Source organism: Plectropomus leopardus, chromosome 20, assembly GCF_026936395.1.
Source record: "Plectropomus leopardus strain MGB_pleo_1.0 chromosome 20, ASM2693639v1, whole genome shotgun sequence".
Lineage (NCBI taxonomy): Eukaryota > Metazoa > Chordata > Actinopteri > Perciformes > Serranidae > Plectropomus > Plectropomus leopardus.
This window is the reverse complement of record NC_142195.1, coordinates 29,622,640-29,642,929: the sequence shown is the minus strand read 5'-3', so window position 1 is coordinate 29,642,929 and position 20,290 is coordinate 29,622,640. Positions and strand designations below refer to the sequence as shown.

The 20,290-nt window shown below is 41.5% G+C and overlaps 2 protein-coding genes across 6 annotated transcripts in view; both read left to right on the top strand.

The window, feature by feature from the left end:
• Window positions 1–6,590, top strand: part of LOC121959462 (X-ray repair complementing 4) — a 39,207-nt gene extending 32,617 nt beyond the window's left edge. For 2 of the 3 annotated variants that reach the window (XM_042508743.2, XM_042508742.2), the window contains exon 8: window positions 4,872–6,403. In XM_042508743.2, coding sequence (XP_042364677.2) covers window positions 4,872–4,968 — 97 coding nt within the window. In that variant the 3' untranslated portion in view covers window positions 4,969–6,403. Of the gene's footprint in view, window positions 1–4,871; window positions 6,404–6,453 lie in introns of those variants that run through there. The other variant, XM_088071241.1, reaches the window with a different exon arrangement.
• Window positions 6,591–7,120: 530 nt separating this feature from the next.
• The window catches only part of vcanb (versican b), a 32,543-nt gene continuing 19,373 nt past the window's right edge, over window positions 7,121–20,290 (top strand). The window contains exons 1-6 of one of the 3 annotated variants that reach the window (XM_088071238.1): window positions 7,121–7,829; window positions 10,111–10,208; window positions 11,851–12,279; window positions 14,355–14,529; window positions 15,217–15,344; window positions 15,999–16,295. In XM_088071238.1, the coding sequence (XP_087927364.1) occupies window positions 10,121–10,208; window positions 11,851–12,279; window positions 14,355–14,529; window positions 15,217–15,344; window positions 15,999–16,295 (1,117 nt within the window). In that variant the 5' untranslated portion in view covers window positions 7,121–7,829; window positions 10,111–10,120. The remainder of the gene's footprint in view (window positions 7,830–10,110; window positions 10,209–11,850; window positions 12,280–14,354; window positions 14,530–15,216; window positions 15,345–15,998; window positions 16,296–20,290) is intronic. The other 2 variants (XM_042508741.2, XM_042508739.2) reach the window with 2 other exon arrangements.

Below are 20,290 nucleotides of genomic sequence, written 5' to 3'. Positions count from 1 at the left end.
ACGGATGTGTGAAACCCTAGATACCACCAGAATTAAGTGAGAAAATGAACCAACTCTTGGACCATCTTGGATTTCGGTGAAAGGCGCTCTTCTCGGGTCTGAACACAGAGCGGCGGGGGATTTCAAAAGGACGTCTCAGGACACGAACTGTGGAGCCAGAGTCAGTCAGGCCGGCCTCAAAGAAACAGTTATGCAGCTTTCTTCTTTTCTCTTTCTCCTCCTCACACTCCTCTGTCTTTAGGCTCTGTATCGACACTCGGACCATCGCGACGCTCTGAAGCCCCGTTGCCTCACATCCAAAAAGCTCACAATACCAGCGCTTTAATCCCCTGTTTGCCAGTTTCTTTTTGGATGTGGCCGCTTAGAAAATACTCCAAAGACGTGTCTCAGTCTGACGTTGTTTCGAACAGAGGGTGAATAAAGTGGCTCCTCCGAGTGCCAGCCACTGTAAACTGTGCCACATGCAGATGGCCGCAAGCGCTGCCATCCATCCCCAGCTGCTGTCCGGAGCGGGCAGCGGCGCCCATTAGCCGGGGCTCATTACTCGCTCTGACTGCCGCAACAAGAAGCAGCAGTGAGCGGAGGAGCAGCTGCGGCCGGCTGGATGTTTGATGGCTGCAGAGCTGCCTCCCTCTGAGCTGGCACACAGCGGCCGCAGCAGAGAGGCCTTTGTCTGAGGAGGTGCAGTTAACGTGTGGGGGGGTCAGGGCTGCTGGCACGCTGACACCCGCCCCATTGTTCTCCATCTCCTCACCCCGTTCACCTCCCTCTGCCACCGCGGTGTTTGTCAGAGTGCAGGTCGTCCACAGGAGGAGGAGGAGGAGGAGGAGGAGGAAAAGAGCCTGCAGAGAATTAAATGAAGGCCACATGAGCGGGAGACGAGGACTAATTAAAGAGATTGCTCAACATTTTGGAAATGAGCTTATTTGTTTTGAGACCGTGAGATGAGAAGAGATTTAAGGACTTTTCTCAGATTTTAAAAAATGTCTCGAATTCTAGGATATTTCTCAGATTTGAGGACATTTCTAAGACTTAAGAAAGTTTCTAGGATTTCAGGACGATTCTCAGACTCTGATTTCTCTGATTTAAGGACTTTAGAGCATTTCAAGAATTTTTGGACATTTCTAGAATATTAAGATGTTTCTTGGATTTCAGGGTATTTCGCTGATGTTAGAAAGTTTCTTAGATTTTAGGACCTTTTTCGGGCTTTACTTGGATTTTTAGAACATTTTTTCGAATTTTAGGTTGGTTTTTTTCCAGATTTTAGGACATTTCTAGTTTTCCCATGAAAAGAAACTTACAGTGAAACACTTTTTCTCTTCCTCTTTCTCCGTCACACACGGAGCGTTTCTGTAAACGATCAAACATCGCTCGTGGCCATCGCAGATAATCACTACAAGACATGAGAGCGCTCCGGCTTCGCTGCGTCTTACAGCGAGACTTTTATAACGCTGCGTCCTCTAACGTGATCCAGCTCAGCTGTAACATGTGCAGCATTTGTACAACACATGAAAGGACGATGTGTTTGAGGAAAGAATCTATTACAGCAGTGATTCCCCAAAGGCTCGCAAGATAAATCTGAGAGGATGGAAAAACATATGTTATGTGTTTTACGTTGTTCGTCTTTTTTTTTTTTTTTATCAAGAAATACTGGATGACCTCTAAAAAGCATCCTAATGAAGCAGTCAGAGGAAGGAACGTCACTCTTGTTAGAAACTGTTCGTTCATCTATGGTGAAAAAAATACTCAGATTTTAACTTTTTTTTTTTTAAAAAAAAACCTGGAGCGACATCATGTTTCTTGTGCTGCTTTCAGACACATTTTGCAAAAATGTAAACCTTTGAACCCTGAGAAGATTTCTTTCAAAAACATGCAAAAAACTATTTAGATCGATGGGAATTGTTTCAAATTAAGCAAAAATGTTCACCTGAACTCAACAGTGTCAAAGGTTTTTGTGGAAAAAAAAAACAACTCAGATGTCTAATAGGTTCATTTCTCTCCCCAATGAGAAACTTGAGCTGCTCCGCAAAATTGCGAAAAATTAGTAGCTTTGGAAAATTATTTTTCAAAAATATAGAAAAAATTTTTCAGATGTATTTATAATTATTTTCAGCATGTTTTTAAAATTATTTTACAAATGTATTTTTTAAGCACTGTTTCCAGGTCATTTCCTTTTTTCTTCTTCTAATTCAAATTTTTTTTGTACTTTTTTCTTTTTTTTATTTAACTTAACTTAATTTTTGGGCAGTTTCTTTGTAACTTTGTAAGCTTTCTGCCCTTTTTCCCCACGCATCAAAATGTTTTACAAATCACTTTTCCATCCATAACTCAGCGTCTTATCTCAGGAACACGAGTGCTGATTGGAGAGATCCTCTGTGTGTGTGACACGTCCATGTTTTCACCGACGTGGATGTAAACTGTCAGAAGGACGTGAGCGGTTTGCGGAGGCGAGCAGCCACGCGGAGGCGAGCAGCTTTTGTTGTAATTTTTGCACTGAACCTTTAAGTGTAGACAGAATAATCCTCGTGCCCAGCTTGTTCCAAACTAAACCCCCGTTTAGTTTCTTAAGCTACAAACAAGCACATAATTGGCGTGCACGCTGCAGCTCCGGTATGTCACCAGACCGGCTCTGTGTGGGGGCTCCTGAGGGCCCAAACTTAACCTCAGCTCTCAGCGCTGAAGCCGCTCTGGTCACGTCCCCCCCGCCGCCATGTGTTGGAGGCTGCGGTGGTCCCCGTGTGGCAGCGTCGGACAGCTCCCCCTCTCCACTGAACACGTCTCCTGTTTCCTCTTAACTGGTTCCAGCAGCGCGGCGCTGTTCGCCGTACAGTTGGTAATGATTTAACCGAGCTCAGGGCCTCTCCTCCCTCACTCCGGCCTTTTCTTCCCATTCAGCTAATCACGGTTTCAGCGGGGCTGGATCGGAGGGAGAGAGTCGGCATCCTCGTGTTCTCGTTTCCTTAAGTTCCTCAGAAGGCTCTCGTGACTTGAAACAGGGGATTCTGGGTCGTTGGTGGTCCTCGGGTCACCGGGGATTTCAGTTTGTCAGCCGGTGTGAGAGCTCCAGATTGGACAGTTTACAGCAGTTAACGTTCTCCACGGAGGTTATACTCCAGCGACCTCACGCAACCAGATCCAGTTTTTACTCATTCCATATCTGCCTTTGTCCAGTGGGGCCCCCAGGAAATTTTCAGAATGAGGGCCACATGGGGCCCCTGAAAATCTTTGGGTCGCAGCAAACCAAAAGCTGTCAGTGAATTTCAGGGATTCAGTTGTGCTGTTGTTGAATGTAGGCTGGTTAAAACTATGTCACTGTTAATCACTCACTGGAGCAGTTTTACAAACTGTCTCGTTCCTGCCAGGTTTTCCAACAAAACACCTGTCACTGCGCGCCGCCAATACGCACAGAGGTGGCTATTAATAACGCCCATATCACTGATTCATCACATGTACCTGTAAGCCAGGCATCACCAACTGGTGGAACGCGGTCCGGATCCAGACCAAAACTCCGTCCTATCCGGACCCGTCGCCAAGTTGCAATAAAATGTAAGAACGAGAACAACATTTTTTAAGCAGTAGTGCTGGACAGTTAATCGAAAAATAATCAAAACCGACATTCATAACCTCTAACTGACATAATCTCACGCCAAAACACAGCGAGGGCAGAAATGTTGAACAAACATGTAAGAAAAAAAAGTGAAGGACTTTAACTGCAGAACAGCTGAGTGTTTGACAGCCACAGCATTTCATCACGGCTGATCAAGCTAATGGTCCTACAGCAGCGCAGTGAGACAGACAAACAGAGCGCAGCTTCTCCTCACAGCACCAAAGTGTCTGAAACAGACACATCTGCAGAGGTGAAAGTGACTTCTTTAGACTCTGCAGACGACTTTGTGTTAGTTTCAGCTTTAATCAGACTTTGGATGAATTATTTAGAAACAGCAGGATGCATCGCTCCGTGTCTCATCCGACCGCTTGCACTGAGCTCTCATTATTATTACCAGGGGCAGATGTAATGTTTTGGGGGCCCGGGGCCACAAGCACATGAGCTTATTTTCAGCCTTTCTCTAACTGTGAATGTCGGCAGGCTGTTGGCAGCTATAGGAGAAGTAGGCCGACTCAAAAGTTTTTAATTCCTGAGTAAAATGATTAACAGCACAGAAGTTTGACAGAAGCTGAAGTCAGAGTCCTGCAGTCAGGAGAGGTTGGCCTATTATCAGCACAATGTGCTTCAATTTACCTGAAGTTTGTTTCAGATGGAGCTTTTCATTTTTATATAATGCTGGAAAGTTTAATATATAATAATAAATCATATGTTTATTACACTCCAACACACCATGGTCACATGACACTGTGTCAGTGAACTATGAGGGCAAAAAACAAACCACAAAAAAAAAGCAGAATAATCATTCAGTAATCATAATCGAGATAAAAATGTTCAATTAACACATCAAAAATAATTAACCATCATGATTTAAATGTAATGATAATTTCCTTTTAAATGTTTTTAAAGACATGAGGTTCGACGCAGTAGAACACACAGGTAGTCATCAAGTCCTGCATTTGATGTGGACCACTTAAGGTGGGGGAGCTACTGGGCTGTGATTACACACACACACACACACACACACACACACACACACACACACACACACACACACACACACACACCTACACACAGGTATAAAAGTCGCCCATGTGTTTCTAGTCTAGCTCCTTATGGGCCACATGATACACTTCCCGTCTCAACAGGAAAACTCTGCTGTAAACCAGCCTCATTAGCCCACTGACCTGTTCTGTGTGTGTGTGTGTGTGTGTGTGTGTGTGTGTGTGTGTGTGTGTGTGTGTGTGTGTGTGTGTGTGCTGCGCAGGTCCGACCCCCCTGCAGGATCCAGTAAGCAGCAGCAGATCCCCCCGCAGCGCTCCACAGATGCTGCGGCAGCAGAGGACCTGTTTGATGACTTCTGACCCTTCGGTTCCACACTGGTTCCACTGGTTTGTACAGAGAGAGAACACTGGTTCATACTGGCTGATATCGGTGTCATATTTTTATACTGGATTTATGTATTTAGGGCCATGGATTGCAGTAAAATTATTCAGAGGGGACTGATCCGGTAACAACATACAGATGGGTGACACACGAAGGGAAAAACAATAAAGTGCCTCAGTGAGGTGTTGTTCCACTACGAGCCTCGAGAACAGCTTCAGACTCCTTTGGTGTTCTGATGCTGCTGATCGCATACGTGTTCAACTGCTCCCTAAAATCTGCAGAACCTTAAGGCCCACGAGAACCACTTTTAGGACACAAAATCTCAATTATCACAAGAACTGCCTAAGGATCCTATAGTAACACTAGCACCACCTTAACTAACACTAATCACTAAATCATAACTAGAACCCCTAAAAGATCTTTTAATGATTGCTAGAACCATCTAAAGAAACCCTAGAACATCATTTAGGATTGCTAGATCCACCTAACAGAAGCGTAGAACATCATAAATCATCACTAGAACCATCTCAAGATCCTTAAGGAACCAACAAAAAGATCCTAGAGCATTATTAATGATTGCTAGAAAAACAAGAACAAGAAAGGAATCCTCGAATCATATAACATTTTAGATCATAGCTACAACCAGCTGAAGATCTTAATGGATTGTTAGAACCGCCTAAAGGAACCCTAGAACATTTTAAATGATCATTGGAACCACGTAAAAATCCTAACGCATCTCTAGAAACACCTAAAATGGCATATCTTCCAAGAACATCCTAGATCATCACTAGAACCACCTAAATACCCTCGTAAAGGATGGCTGCAACCACCTGAGGGTCATTAGTGATGACTAGAACCACCTAAAGGAACCCTAGAACATTTTAAACGGTGATTGGAACCACGTAAAGATCCTAGCACATCTCTGGAAACACCTAAAACAGCATATTTTTTAGATGGATTGTATTTCTTTAAGATCTTTAATGATAGAACCACCTAAAGGAATCATAGAGCATTGAGAACTGTGAGAATCGTAGAATATCCTAAACCATCACTAGAACCACCTAAAGATCTTTAAGGATTGCTAGAACCACCTAAAGGAACCCTCTATGAACCAAACTGATTCTATAACCATCAAAATTAGCTGTAAAACCTCATAAAGGAAGGCTGCAGACACCTTAAGACCACAGAGGACCACTAAAACCACCTAAAGGAACCCTAGAACCTCCCGGAAGAATCTGGTTCTCCGCTCATTTATTCCTGTACCGTGTCTCCTGTATGAAGCTCTGCAGGATCTTGGTGTATTTTAAAAAACTGGGAAGAACTTTTAACTTTTGTGCTGGAAATGAAATGTGATTTCTACATTTTTACAAACTTGTCATCGTGCTGTTTGTACCAATAAAGAGTTTGAACGTGTTTTTTTATTTGTTGTAGAAATTAGGTTCTTAATGTGTTTTTTCTTACAGTGAGAACGTCACCAAATCCTACATGTCAAAATCAATTTACGAGCCGAGGTGAGTTCAGCGTCTGGACTGTAAAAATGATTGTGAAATGTCACTGTGGCTCTGGGGAAGCTTGTAGAAAGAATTACGAAAGATTTTAGAATGTTTCGAAGATTTAGGACATTTCTAGGATTTTAGAAAGTTTCTAGGATTTTAGCACATTTCTCAAAATTCAGGATGTTCCAAGAATTTTTACAAGGTTTCAAAGATTTAAGTACATTTGTAGGATTTTAGAAAGCTTCTACGATTTTAGGACAATCCAAGATTTTAGGATTTTTCTGTGATTTTAGGATGTTTATCAAATTTTAGGACATTTCTATAATTTCAGGATGTCTAAGCTTTTAGAACATTAGAAGATTTTAGGACATTTCAAGGATTCTAGGATGTTTCTAAGATTTTAGATCGTTTCTAGAATTTAGGACGTTAAGATTTCAGGACGTTTCTTAGATTTTAGGATGTTTTCAGGATATTACAATATTTCTATAATTTTAGGACATGTCTAGGATTTTAGGATGTTTGTAGAATTTTAGGACATTTCTAAAGTTTTAGGACGTTTCTTAGATTTAGGGACATTTTTTTAAGATTTTGGGATTGTAGGACTTTAATGAGATTTTATGATTTTTAGGATTTTTGCTCATATTTAGGATATTTCTAGGATTTCAGGATATCTCTAAGACTTATGGGTGTTTTTAGGATTCTAGGACATTTCTCTGAGTTTAGGACATCAGTGTCTCAGCTGTGTCCTCTGTCGGGGGTGTGGGGGATCCTCCACAGGATTTTTCTAAAAGGACAGAAACATTTCAGTGTCATTCACTTTTTTATGTGAATTAGATAATGGTAGGGACTATTTAACGGTATGGAGGACATGTGGGATGTGCTGTGTCCAGGAGGTAGGACAGATTTTAATCTTTTTTTTTTATGTTTCTCAGGTCAGATTTATGGAAAAGTGAAACTAAAACTGTGCAGTGTCCCTTTAATGTCTCTCCCTGTCAGTGTCTCTCTCTCACTCAGGTTTCCCTCAGTCCCCAGTCTCACTTCCTCCGTGTCCCAGTCCTCTGTTGTCCCCTCCCTCCCCCCTCTCTGGGCGGTGTATTATCGGGGGAGGGGGGAGGTGTCCGGACATGCGCCCCTCCTCTGCTCCATAATGTCCGGATAATAGCGCGTGCAAAGTGGATTTGAACTTGCAGCCGGTGCTGAGAGGAGAAGGAGGTCCGAGCTGCGGAGTCAGAGCAGCAGTCTGCGGTTAGTTTGGGACCTGCGGGGACTCCTACTGGAAAAGTCTCAAGAAATAAACCAGCAACTGGAATTTTAGACTCCTTTTCTATTTTAAGGATTTTAAGGTGAGACATTTCCATTTTTATATCGATTCTTGCTGAATTTTCTGCACAGAATTTATTCCAAAGTTTGTCTTCAGATAACTTGAAAGGATGCGTGATTATTTTAGACCGATGCTGCATGGGTGTCCGCGCCTGAGGAGCGGATGGGTTTTGGGGGGCAGGAATGTTCCCACACTGATAAAACTTGATGATAAGAGAGCTCATTGATAAAAGTGACAGTTGGGACCAGTTAGGGTCCATTTACAGCCACTGACAGCTCACCCTCCTGATCGCCTGATAACTTATCTCCACAGCTGAACTCTGATCTGCTGCCTTTTTATTAGCCTATTTACTTTAAATCACTTTTGCATCTTAAAAATAACTCTTTATGCATAAAAATGAAACGAGGCTCTAGTTTTCTGCAGAATATTGTAGCTAAAACAAAGCTTTATAACAATAATAGCAGTTTATATGCAGGTTAAAATGATGAAAGTGCAAATAAAGTTAGAATAAGTATGATTATGACAGGATAAATAGGTACTATATGTACACATGGTGGGTTAATATGCATGCATGTAGTGGAAGAAGTACTGTACAACAGCAAAAGGAAATTAATATGCAACTTTACAATAATTTTAGTCACTTTTCAGCCAGAAGTGCCAAATATCTTATTCCAGGTTCTTCAAAGTGAAGATTTGCTGCTTTTCTTAATGTTTTATAGTAAATTGAATATTTTGGAGAATTGGTCGGACAAAATAAGATCTTTTTAGATATCTTGGACTCTATTAAGATTAGTTTTTCATGCATGTTCATATTTTACAGTGAAAACTAGTTATTGATTAATCAGAGATAAAGGAAATAACTTTTAGTTGCATCTCTATGCTGATTGACTTTAGCAAAAGTGGCAACACCAAAATTTTTAAATTATTACAAGTAAAAGTCCTGCATGCACATTTCTTCTTAAGTAAATGTACAGAGGTATTATCAGCTACTTAAAGTATCAAAAGTAAAAGTGAATGTCATATATTGTTCTTTTTAATGATAATTACAGATATTTTTACTGTGTTTAGAGATTTTTTTAAAAAATGTTTAATTTTCTATCCTTCATGATTTTTCTCTGCAAAATGAGTACTTTGACTTTTTATACTTAAAGTACAGTTTGCTGAAAATACTTTTGTACTTTTATGTAAAGTCAGAGTGTGTTTGTCATGATGTTCCTCGCTGCTGCGTCTGAGCTTCACTGTGCAGGACGACGTTTGGTTTCTTATTTATCTGCTGACGGAGGAGAGTTTCTCTGGATTTGTGACATCACAGCTAGTTTGGAGCCAATCAGAGCGCAGTATGAAGCTTGCATCACAAATTTGATGTGGAAACAAACACAGATTTTCCTGCAAAGTCGGAGACCTCTTGTGTCCAGAATTAACTCCTGAAATTAAAAATATTAAGATATTTTGAAATTTTGTATTTTTGATGAGGGAAAAAAAAGATTAGTATTTGAAATATTTAAAGTGGCAACTTTAAAAATGCTTTTGCAAACATGTCTAGAGTAACCAATTAGACAAAATTAGCAACAAATTTCAATAAAATTACAAGAAAATAAGCAAAAAATAGAAAAGTAAAAACAAACCACAACAAAAAAAGAAAAATTCCCATTTTTTGTGTGATATTATTTTAAACATATAATAATAATTATAACCATAATTTTCTGGACATTTTTCCCCAGTGTTTTTTTTTAAAAATAATTTTCCTCTTTTTTTTCCTAAAACAAATCTTTATCTTTTTTTTTGGTCAGCATTTACCGTCTGCTTTCTTTTTTTTCTTGCAACTCTTAGGACATTTCTGCATTGCCTTTTTTTGACAGTGTCAAAGATTTCAAAGTGTTATTTCTGCAGCAGTTTAAAATATATAATTATAATGATTATAGATATGGATTTAAAAATAAGTAATACATTTTCCCTGGTTTTTCATAATTTTTCAGTCCCCGCCCCCCCCCCCCACTCCCCTTATATATAATATATAATTTTATGATTTTTTTTTATTGCCTTTTGCTGCTTTTTGTAATTTGTGGGGAATTTCCTATTGAGTTGCACATTTTTAATTTTTTTTTTTAAACAAATCAAACCGAATTGCTTGGGGTCCAAAAAGGGTTAATTATATAGTTGCTGATTAATTTCAATGAAAATAAAATGGAAATACTCAACAAAGTTCCTCAATACTGTATCTGACTATCACACCTGGGTAAAAGTACTTTTTCCATCAGTGATACTTGTGTTATTTGATGACTGACTGCTTTCTGTCTCTGCAGACACGCTGCGATGCCGCACGTCCTCACACACGTCCTCACACTCGTCCTCACACACCTGCTCTGCCTGGTGTGTGTGTGCTCCGCTCGTCCTCAGCTGGGTGAGTCCAGTCCAACAGAAAATTAAAAAACTCCGTCACCAATATTTTCCCTCCTCGTTCTCTCTCTCCCTCTGATGAAGATCTAAAAACACATGAGACAGATTTTAGGTCCAACGCTGACAAAGTGGAAACTTATTGTTACTCCAACACAAGATGCACGCTCATGCCTGGTTACACACACACAAACACACACAAACACACACATGCATCTTTGCAGCAGGCGTCAGAGTGTGGGAGCCAGAGTCTGATTGCTGTTGTCTCTGCTGCCAGTTTTAGAAAAGCTCCAGATCAAAAAATTAATCATTTTTTCTGTCTGCTTGATGCATTACTCCATGTCCTCACTGTGATTCACACCAGTTCGAGGAAACTGAACATTTATTCCAGATAACGACGCTGGGTTGAACACATTAAGGAAGTCCTTCTGTTCCTTTGATCATTTTTAAAAAAACCTCAGAGTTGGAAGAAGACAGATCTGTGGTCGGCTGTTTAACCTTTTGTTCGCGTCCAGCTGCGTCATCACCGGGTTTTTATATACTCGCCTGCACGTGACACGTGTTTCTGGAGGTAACTCTAGAGGGCACACAAGAGAGTCAAGTCAGTTTTATTTATAAAGCCAAATATCACAAATCACAATTTTCCTCAGAGGGCTTAACAGCATACGAATCTCTCGGGTCCTTAGAGCCTCACATCAACGGAGGAAAAACTCCCCTAAAAAAAACTCTAATGGGAGGAAAAAATAGAAACCTCAGGAAGAGCGACTGAGGGGGGATCCCTCTTCCAGGACGGACAGACGTATATATCGCTCAGGCCGTGTACAACTGCTGGATGTGTGGGATGTAAACAACAGACGTGGCGACACTTGAGGAGGTTACTTGCTTACTTTAGAAGGCAGAATGTACATTTATTCGCCATTTAAAATAAAAAACAAAATTACATTTGGTTTGATCCTGCTACATCTTTGGAGTTGAAGAATGAATGAAATGATTAAAATCAGCAGCAGCTTCTATGAAAATTCCCTCCGGTTCCTGCTGGTGGCATCATTCAATTCCTGCAGAACATTTTTTTAATTTGCATTTGAGTCTTGTGTCCTGTCGGCTCTGAACAAGGTCTGTCCATCCAGTGCAACAGCTTGATCTGGGGTGTTAAGGGTTAACCATGTCTCTGTGAAGATGTGTGCAGAGCAGTCTCTGATTTGCAGAGTGAGTCTCAGTCACATTCAGTCAGTCAGGCGGCTCAGCCTCGCCCTGATGCTGGCTCTCCTCCCTCTCTTTGTCTTTTGGTTTTGTTTCTCCCCTCTGGTCTGACTGGCCGTTCGGCGCATGCTGTGTTGGGAATCCAACTTTTCTCGATGTTGATAAGTGCCTCTCTATTGTAGAAAAGTCGTACTTCACCAGAAGGGGCCAAGGAGTTGAAAAAAAATAAAATATTTTTGTAATTTTTGCGGCAATTTCTTGTTAAGCTGCTTGTTGCCCTCTTCTTGTATTTTTTAAAGAAATCTAATCAGTTTACTAGGGTATCAAAGGCTTAACGGTCCAGGTTTTAAAGGGTTAAGCATATTTAGGTGGGAGAAAACTATAAAATGTTGACGTGTTTTAGCTCTGAAATGAGAAGATTTTGTGTAAATCTTCATGCACTCATGCAGGATCGTGTCTTCCAGCACCGCCACCCTCCGCGAGGATGCAGAGGACGTTACCTGTGAGCGGCTCTCTGGCGGGCCGGGTTGTGCTGCCGTGCCACTTCTCCATCGCTCCCAGCTTCCCCACGCACACTCCTCCGCCCGGCGCTCCCCTCCCCGCCGCTCGCCCCACCCTGAGCCCCGCAGAGGAGCTGAGGATCAAGTGGACCAAGCTGGAGGAGGCGGGGGAGAAGGTGGTGCTGGTGGCGCAGGGCAGCATGGTGAAGGTCGGGCAGGAGTACCTGGGCCGGGTTTCGGTGTCCAGCCACCCGCTGTCGGTCGGGGACGCCTCCCTCATCATCGTGCGGCTCAGGGCCAGCGACGCCGGGCTGTACCGCTGTGAGGTCATGCACGGGATGGAGGACACCCAGGACACCGTCACCCTCAACGTCAGCGGTGAGTAAAACGAGCACACACACACACACACACACACACACACACACACACACACACACACCGCCAAGTCTGCACTTTTATTGCTCAAATTAACAGTCTGCGAGAAGAGATGCTGGATCCAGATGTGTGAGACCAGCAGACAACACACTGTTTTATTTAACCCTTTAAAATCAGAGCAAAATGCCATGAATCCAGTCAAAAACATGGGAAGAAGGCAAAAAAAATTAAGTAAAATTAGCAAAACACACACAAAAAAATTGCACTAAAAATAAAAAAAAACTTTATTTTAAAAATACAATTATGACAACTATTTTTTTACTTGCATTTTTTTAAAGTATTTTTTTCCCCTTAACATTTTTCCCTAGCTTTTTCATTTTTTTCCTCCACGCATTATTTGCTAGTTTTCTTTCTTTTCTTTGCTCCAAAGACATTTTTCCACATATTTTTTTCTGTTTCCATTTTTCCTAGCTATTTTCTTTCTTCACTAGATATTTTTCCATAGCCTTTTCCTTTTCCCCCAGATATTTTTTCCCAGCTTTTTTCTTTCTTCCCTAGCTATTTTTCTCCAGATTTTTCATTTTTTCCTTGACATTTTTCCACATATTTTTTATTTTTTTCTCCAGACATTTTCCCCTACATTTTCTTCTTTTTTGCCAAAAATGTTTCCCTAGTCTTTTTTCTTTTTTCCCCTAGACGTTTTATCCTAGCTTTTTTATAAATAATTTTCTAAATGTACAATTTGTGGAGTATTTTTTTACCAACTTGCTTATTGCCTTTATGTCCATTTGTCTGAAAGAAATCGCCGGTTTAATTACTTGTGAAAGGCGTCTGACGTAAGAAAAGTGATGTCGCTCCAGGTTTCACAGGGTTAAAATTGAATTTCACTCAAAGAGGAAGCATCTCTTTTGCTGCTGTGAGACGATGGAGGCGGGACATGAGGTGGAAGACACGAAGAAAAACTTTTTTTGAGGCTGTTGTACCTGATGAGACAGAGACGGTCTCCTGTGGACGTTATCACAGCTACAGACACCGGATCACTGTTTCAGCTGTCCTCCTCAGACTGTGTGTAGCTGTTGTCTCGGGTCATTAGCTCCGTTCTTTTTGGGGCTGGACGGAGGATAATAATAATAACCCTGGCAGAGCTGCGGGAGGACGTGAATAGACGGATGAGCTGTTAAATGGGGAGTTGTGTGTCAGTCATAGGGAGCGTCTTTGTGTCGAGCTGCAACAAAGACGCCTGTTCAGGCCCAATGTGGAGTCTGTAGATGTGTGGGAGCGAAGGTCGGCTTCCTCTGTCGGGTTTCCTCCGGACCAACTCTGACGGACCCTAAGGGCCCTAACCCTAAGGGGCCTAACCATAACGGGCCCTAATGGACCCCAAAGAGATGCTAATTGACTACAAGAGACACAAAAGTACCATAACGAGATGCAAAATGACCACAGAGATGCAAAATGACCCCAAAGTGCACACAATGAGATTCAAAGGACAAAAGAGATGAAAAAAAACCCAAAAGAGTTTCAAAATGACCACAAAGAGACACAAAATGATGATGAGATTCAAAAAACAAAAGAGATGCAAAACAACCACAAAAAAATCTAATTAAAACACAAACTGATCTGAAAGAACCACAGAGACACAAAATAACAACAAAGAGATGCAAAAAGACCACAAAGAGATGCAGAGTGATCCCCGAAAAGACGCATATACGTACATATACATTGACACCTCTGAAACCTGAGAACATTTTTAGATTTATTTTTTAAAAAAGAAAAAAAAACTACTTAATGGAAAACATTTCCAGAATCTTGTAATTCTCTTAATTATATATTTAAAATCATGTCACAAAAAATATATTTTTACAATTTTTTTAGAACTCTCTTGGGGTCATTTTGTTGTTTGTTTGTTGTTGTTTTTCTTGATTTTTTACTTTTTCTTTCTTATTTTCTTGTAAATTATTACTAATTTCTTGCTCATTTTTTGGCCGTTTCCTGTTAAATGATTTCCCATGTTTCTGAACGCCAGTTTGTTCAGGTGTCAAAGGGTTAATGAGACACTTGCTCTCTCTCTCCTGCAGGTGTGGTGTTTCACTACAGAGCGAACACCAGCAGATACACGCTGGACTTTTCTGCCGCTGAGGAGGCGTGTCGAGCTGCAGGCGCCGCCATGGCCACGCCCGAACAGCTCACGGCTGCTTACGAGGACGGCTTCGACCAATGTGACGCCGGCTGGCTGTCCGACCAGAGCGTCAGGTGTGTGTTCATCTGCAAAATCTGTGTTTCTCAACTCAGGTGGAATTTTTCTTGATTCTGCAGCTAAAACTTTCCTTATTGTTTCTTAATTTATTGTTTTATTGTTTCATGACACTCATTTCTAGAAATTCCTAAAACAAGTTGATGTTTGTTTGAATCAGGTTGAAATATTCTCATTACACTTAGAGCTTTTTTTTTTACACTTGTTTAAGCCTTTAAAAACAGGAGGCAAAAAGCAAAAAAGAAAAAAGGCCCCAAACCTGCAAAAAAAAATTGGTAAAAATTACAAGGAAATTATCTAAAATTTGTAAAAAATCAATCAATCAATAAAAATAACGTTCAAAAACAAAGAAATGAGCCGGGAAAAGTGCATGAAAGTTTTAATAATTTTGTAACATTTATTTTTTAATTATGATAATTAAAGATATAGCTTTTCCCTGTAAATTTTTTCCTAGCTTTTTAAATTTTGATTTCTGAAACCTTTCTGACTAAGTTGCTCATTGCCTTTTTTCCAGTGATTTTTGAAAGAAATCACAATGATTTAAATATCTGTGAAAGGCGTCTAAAAACCGCACAAGAAATCTGACGTCTCTCCGGGCTGCAGAGAGTTAAAGGAAATATAGTTTTCAGTCCTCAAACATTTAAACTCAGTTAAACTCCGAGTGCTGTACGTCATTGTTTTTGCAGATATCCGATCACGACGCCGCGTCCCGGCTGTGCAGGAAATCTGCTGAGCAGACCAGGAGTGAGAACGTACGGCGTCCGAGACCCCGCCGAGAAATACGACGTGTACTGCTACGTGGATAAAATACACGGTAAACACAAAGTACAGCAGCTCCGCACGGATGTCGGTCTGACGAGTCTGATTCACAGCTGATCGATCGATCACATCGTAGCGATCAATCAGAGCAGCGCATTTCAACATCAGTCAAAAGAAAACCGTCTGAGTTTTATATCATGAATTTATTAAATAATTCCCTGTTAGTTAACCCTTTAAAAGGCTTTGTAAGCACATGGTTGACGTTTTTCACGATCATATTTCTTCACTAAAAGTTTGGAAAAACTCATTTTTTACAGATGTTTTTATGTGACGTATTTTAGTATTTTAATAAGACTGTAATTCTGTTTGATTTGATTTTTATTATAACTGTTTTTTCTACCATACTTTGTAAACAGATTTTGTGACTAAATTCATTATTATTTGTATTTATATTTTTAGATTTATTTTTGTATGTTTATTGTGTGAAGGTACCTTAATTTTCAGATTTATATTCTATTATTTTGACTTTTGCACTTTTTACAATGCATTAAACTGGGAACATATTTTTCTTAACAAATTGTTGCGTTTTGTTACCAGATTCTATAATGTTTATTTTTTGCAAAGGTATTTCTTAGTGTGGCTGTAAAAGGGTTAAAGATAAACAAATATTAAATCTTAAATTACCTTTGTGTGTCTCTTCTGTGTGCAGGAGACGTCTTCTACCCTCCGTCCCTCAGGGACAAGCTCACCCTGCAGGACGCCAGACTCGAGTGTGAGAAGCACGACGCCGTGCTGGCGTCTCCCGGTCAGCTGTTCGCAGCCTGGAGGGCGGGGCTAAACCGCTGCGACTACGGCTGGCTGTCAGACGGCAGCGTCCGCTACCCCGTCACCGTCCCGCGGCCGCAGTGTGGAGGAGGGCTGCTGGGGGTCCGCACGCTCTGGAAGTACGAAAACCTGACGGGCTTCCCCGACCCCGGAGACAAGTTCGGACTGTACTGCTTCAAAGGTGAGACTCAGAGACACAACTTTAGGACATCTCTCAGATTCAAGGACGTTTCTAGGATTTTGAAACATTGCTCGGATTTTAGGAAGTTTCAAGGATTTTAGGACATTTCTTGGATTTTTGCTTATTTCTTGCTTTGAATACATTTCTAGGATTTAAGCATGTTTGAAGGATTTTGGGACATTTGTCGGATTTCAAGACGTTTTTAATTTTTGGTCCTTTTGCAGGATTTTGGGACATTTTTAGGATTTTAGGGCATTTCTAGGATTGCAGGATGTTTCTCAAATTTTACGACATTTCTCTTATTTTAGGACGCTTTTTGCAGGAATGTAGGATGCTTCTAAGATTTTAGGACATTTCTGGGGTTTTTGGACAGATGATATAATTGCAAACAGTTGCACGTTTGGCAGGACGTTCAGGTACTTTCTGAACCTGACGGCTGCAGAGCTGCAGACACACACACAGACACACAGACACACACACAGACACACAGACACACACACAGACACACACACACACACACACACACACACACACACACACACACACACACACACACACACACACACACACACACACACACACACACACACACACACACACCCCTACCTCATCATCATCAGGTGTGTTTGTAATATGGAGGAGCAGACGCTGCAGGAGGTCGGGCCGGTCTCAGATATTTCAGTCGGTGTTGTGGCGTGTGTGAGGAGCGTCCTGCTGAGGGTCAGACGGCGGCGGCCGGAGTCACATCAGAGAGGAGACGCAGAGCAGCAGGAGTCAGAAAAACACTCAGACTGAATGACAGATTTTATTTTTTTTTAGCACACAGACGCCACAAACGTATTCCCTAAACGACCGGAAAATAAAGGACCGTTATCTTCCAAATTAACTCTTTGAAAATGGAGCAAACTGACTTTATTTCTGTCAAAAACAGGGGAGGGCGACGAGCCGCTTAACTCTGAAAAACAAAAAAACCCCAAAACAATAAGAAAATGACTTCACGAAAGTACAAAAAAAAATAAAATTCTGTAACATTTGTTTAAATATAGGAATAATAAATAAAGTTTTCTGGACATTTTTCAGTTAATTTTTAGATCGGAGGGCAATAAGAAATGGGCCAAAAATTAGCAAGAAATTAATAAGACATTACAAATAAATTACTGGAAAATAGGGGTTAAAAAAATTTAAAATATAAATAAAAACAAAAATACAATGAAAACAAAAAAATCCTTTTTTTCTATGGTTTAATTTTAAATATATTTTCTCTCATTTTTAGGATTTCCACGCCACCTTAGAATTTTCGCAGTTTGCAGGATAATTGTTGCCAAGCTGCTCATTATGTTTTTCCCGTGTTTGGAGAGAAATCAAACTTATTTTCTCAGGTTTCAGAAGTTAAAATGCTTGTTAAAGGTGTCTTAATGTGGCACAAGTAAACTGATGGTGGTCCAGATGTGAAAGGGTTAAACCCAGCGGAGCGTCATGAGTGGCTGCAGAGGGAGAACAAACCCAAACAACAGCAGGATAAACTCCCTCTGCCCCATTTACGGAGGCCACGGTGTTTTTACGAGGGGAAAACCCAACTCGTGCACTCTCGCACAGATACAGCAGAAGAGGGACAGGTCCCTAATGCTTCACAGCTGGACGCGTCCCAAAATCACACAGACGGACAGACGGAGGGAGGGAGGGGACAGCTGATCTGCCCCAAAAAACATCATCATGAAAAACCACTCAGAGGCACAAACCTGTTAAAAGGAACAACACAAGTAAACCCATTACATCACATTTCTCCCATTTTAGGATGTTTCTAAAGTTTTAGGACATTTTTAGGATTTTAGGACATTTCTAAGATTTTAGCATGTTTCTAGGATTTTGGGACATTTGTAGGACTTTTAGGAGGCTCCTCGTATTTCAGAACATTTCTCGACTTTTGCTTTATTTCTTGGATATAAAATTGGATAAAATGTTCCCTGGATTGTAGGACAATTTTAGGACATTTCTTGGGTTTTAGGAAATTTCAAGGATTTTAGGATGTTCTGATATGATATGGTCGATACGGTACGGTAGGATACGGTACGATACGGTACGATACGGTACGATACGGTACGATACGGTACGGTACGATACGGTACGATACGATACACTTTATTGTCCTGGTAGGGGAAATTTGTCTCCACTCTTAAACAAAAACAACAAAGTCACACCATGACATTAAAAACACAACAGCCTGAACAAAAACAACACCAGATATGCACACGGCACTTATCGCACTCACCCAATAATAAAACTCGAATTTTAGGATGTTTCTAGGTTTCTAGTTTTGATGCTGTTTTATGCACTCTGACACCTTATAGAGACTAAAAGGACAAAAACTATCCACAGAGTCAATCACTTTATTTTTATTGTGAACTAGAAAATGGTTGGGGGCCACCAGGGACCCTGTCAGGGGCCAGATTTGGCCTGTGGGCCTGCAGTTGAGCATCACTGGATTACACACTTGAGCTCTGACGTTTCACCGATGATATAATTGCAAACACTCGCACGTTTGGCAGGACGTTCAGGTACTTTCTGAACCTGACGGCTGCGCAATGAGTGCTGCCAGGCGCTGAGTGAGGTGGCAGAGCTGCACACACACACACACACACACACACACACACACACACACACACACACACACACACTCAGAGGTAATGGTACAGTGAAGGACAGGACAGGATGAGGACAGACCCCAGCCCCGCCAGATGACTGCAGCTCGCCAAACACATGACATCATATCTGGGCAGGACCGAACACGCAGGCAGGGTCTCCGACACGGTGCGAAAGACCAGAACACAGCTGATCCCCCGAGACCGCACGCCACCGAACACCTTCGGTCCGAGCAGGGCGGGAAGACGTCCTCCGAGCATCAGTGTGAGAGCAGCACGTTTCTGCCGGAGACACTTTAGGTACTTTACATAGTGTCTGAGTAAGATACCCATCGACAGTTACGAAACGCAAGGCACCGTGATACACGGCATCGAACGGCTTCAACGTGGTGGGTGAAGCATTCGTATATGTAATATCACCATAGTCAAAGACAGACATTATCAGGGATTCAACTATGAACTTCCTGTCGGAGACAGAGAAACCAGATCTGTTCCTGTACAGGAAGCCGATCTTTGGGTCTGAAAGGAAAGTTTGGAGTCGCCATAAACCAAGGGATTTACATAAACGAATCATTTCGATTTCTTTGCCATAGAGAGTGTGAATATCGGGATGGTTTCGTGTTGTTATGATTTTTTTGACTGAGTTTGTGACTGAAAAGCATCACAGCAGTCTGAAGGTTAGCAGAGGCCACTGCAGGAGTGGATCCAAAACTGTACCATATCGTGTCATCAGCGTAAAAGTGGACTTCACAGAGGGGAGATGGGAAAAAAATATCGTTAAAATGTCGGTAAATAGAACCGGACCTAAGATGGACCCTTGAGGAACCCAGATTACAAGAAAGCTAGATCGAACACCATCAGCCACAGCGGCCTGCTTTCTGCCAGACAGATAATTGGAGAACCAGCCGGCAGATAGCTCATCTAAACCAACAGGTGCCAGTTTGTGCAATAAAATACGACGGTCCACGGCGTCGAACGCTTTTGAAAGGTCGACAAAGAGAGCAGCACAAAGCTGACGATCGTCCGGGCCAAGAGATGTAGCTGTTAGAGTCCCGTATCCTGGTCTGAATCCCGATCCCAGGAAGGCTCGTAACTGGTTATTCACCAGTGACTGAAGAACCTCGGCAGCTGCTGAGGTCCTTCGGTTCGCCTCCTTTCAGTTAAGGTGCTGTTTTCCACGCTGAAGGTTAGGTTGAATACACACATGCGTATGATGCATTTACGTAAATGGAAATGCTGAAGTTAAGTAGCTCAGAAACATATGTGGCATTTACGAGGGAAAAAGAGAAAAAGGGGAACCACCGTCCACCACCCGTCCACTCCTCCCAGCGTCCCCCCGAGCTCCTGACAGCCAGC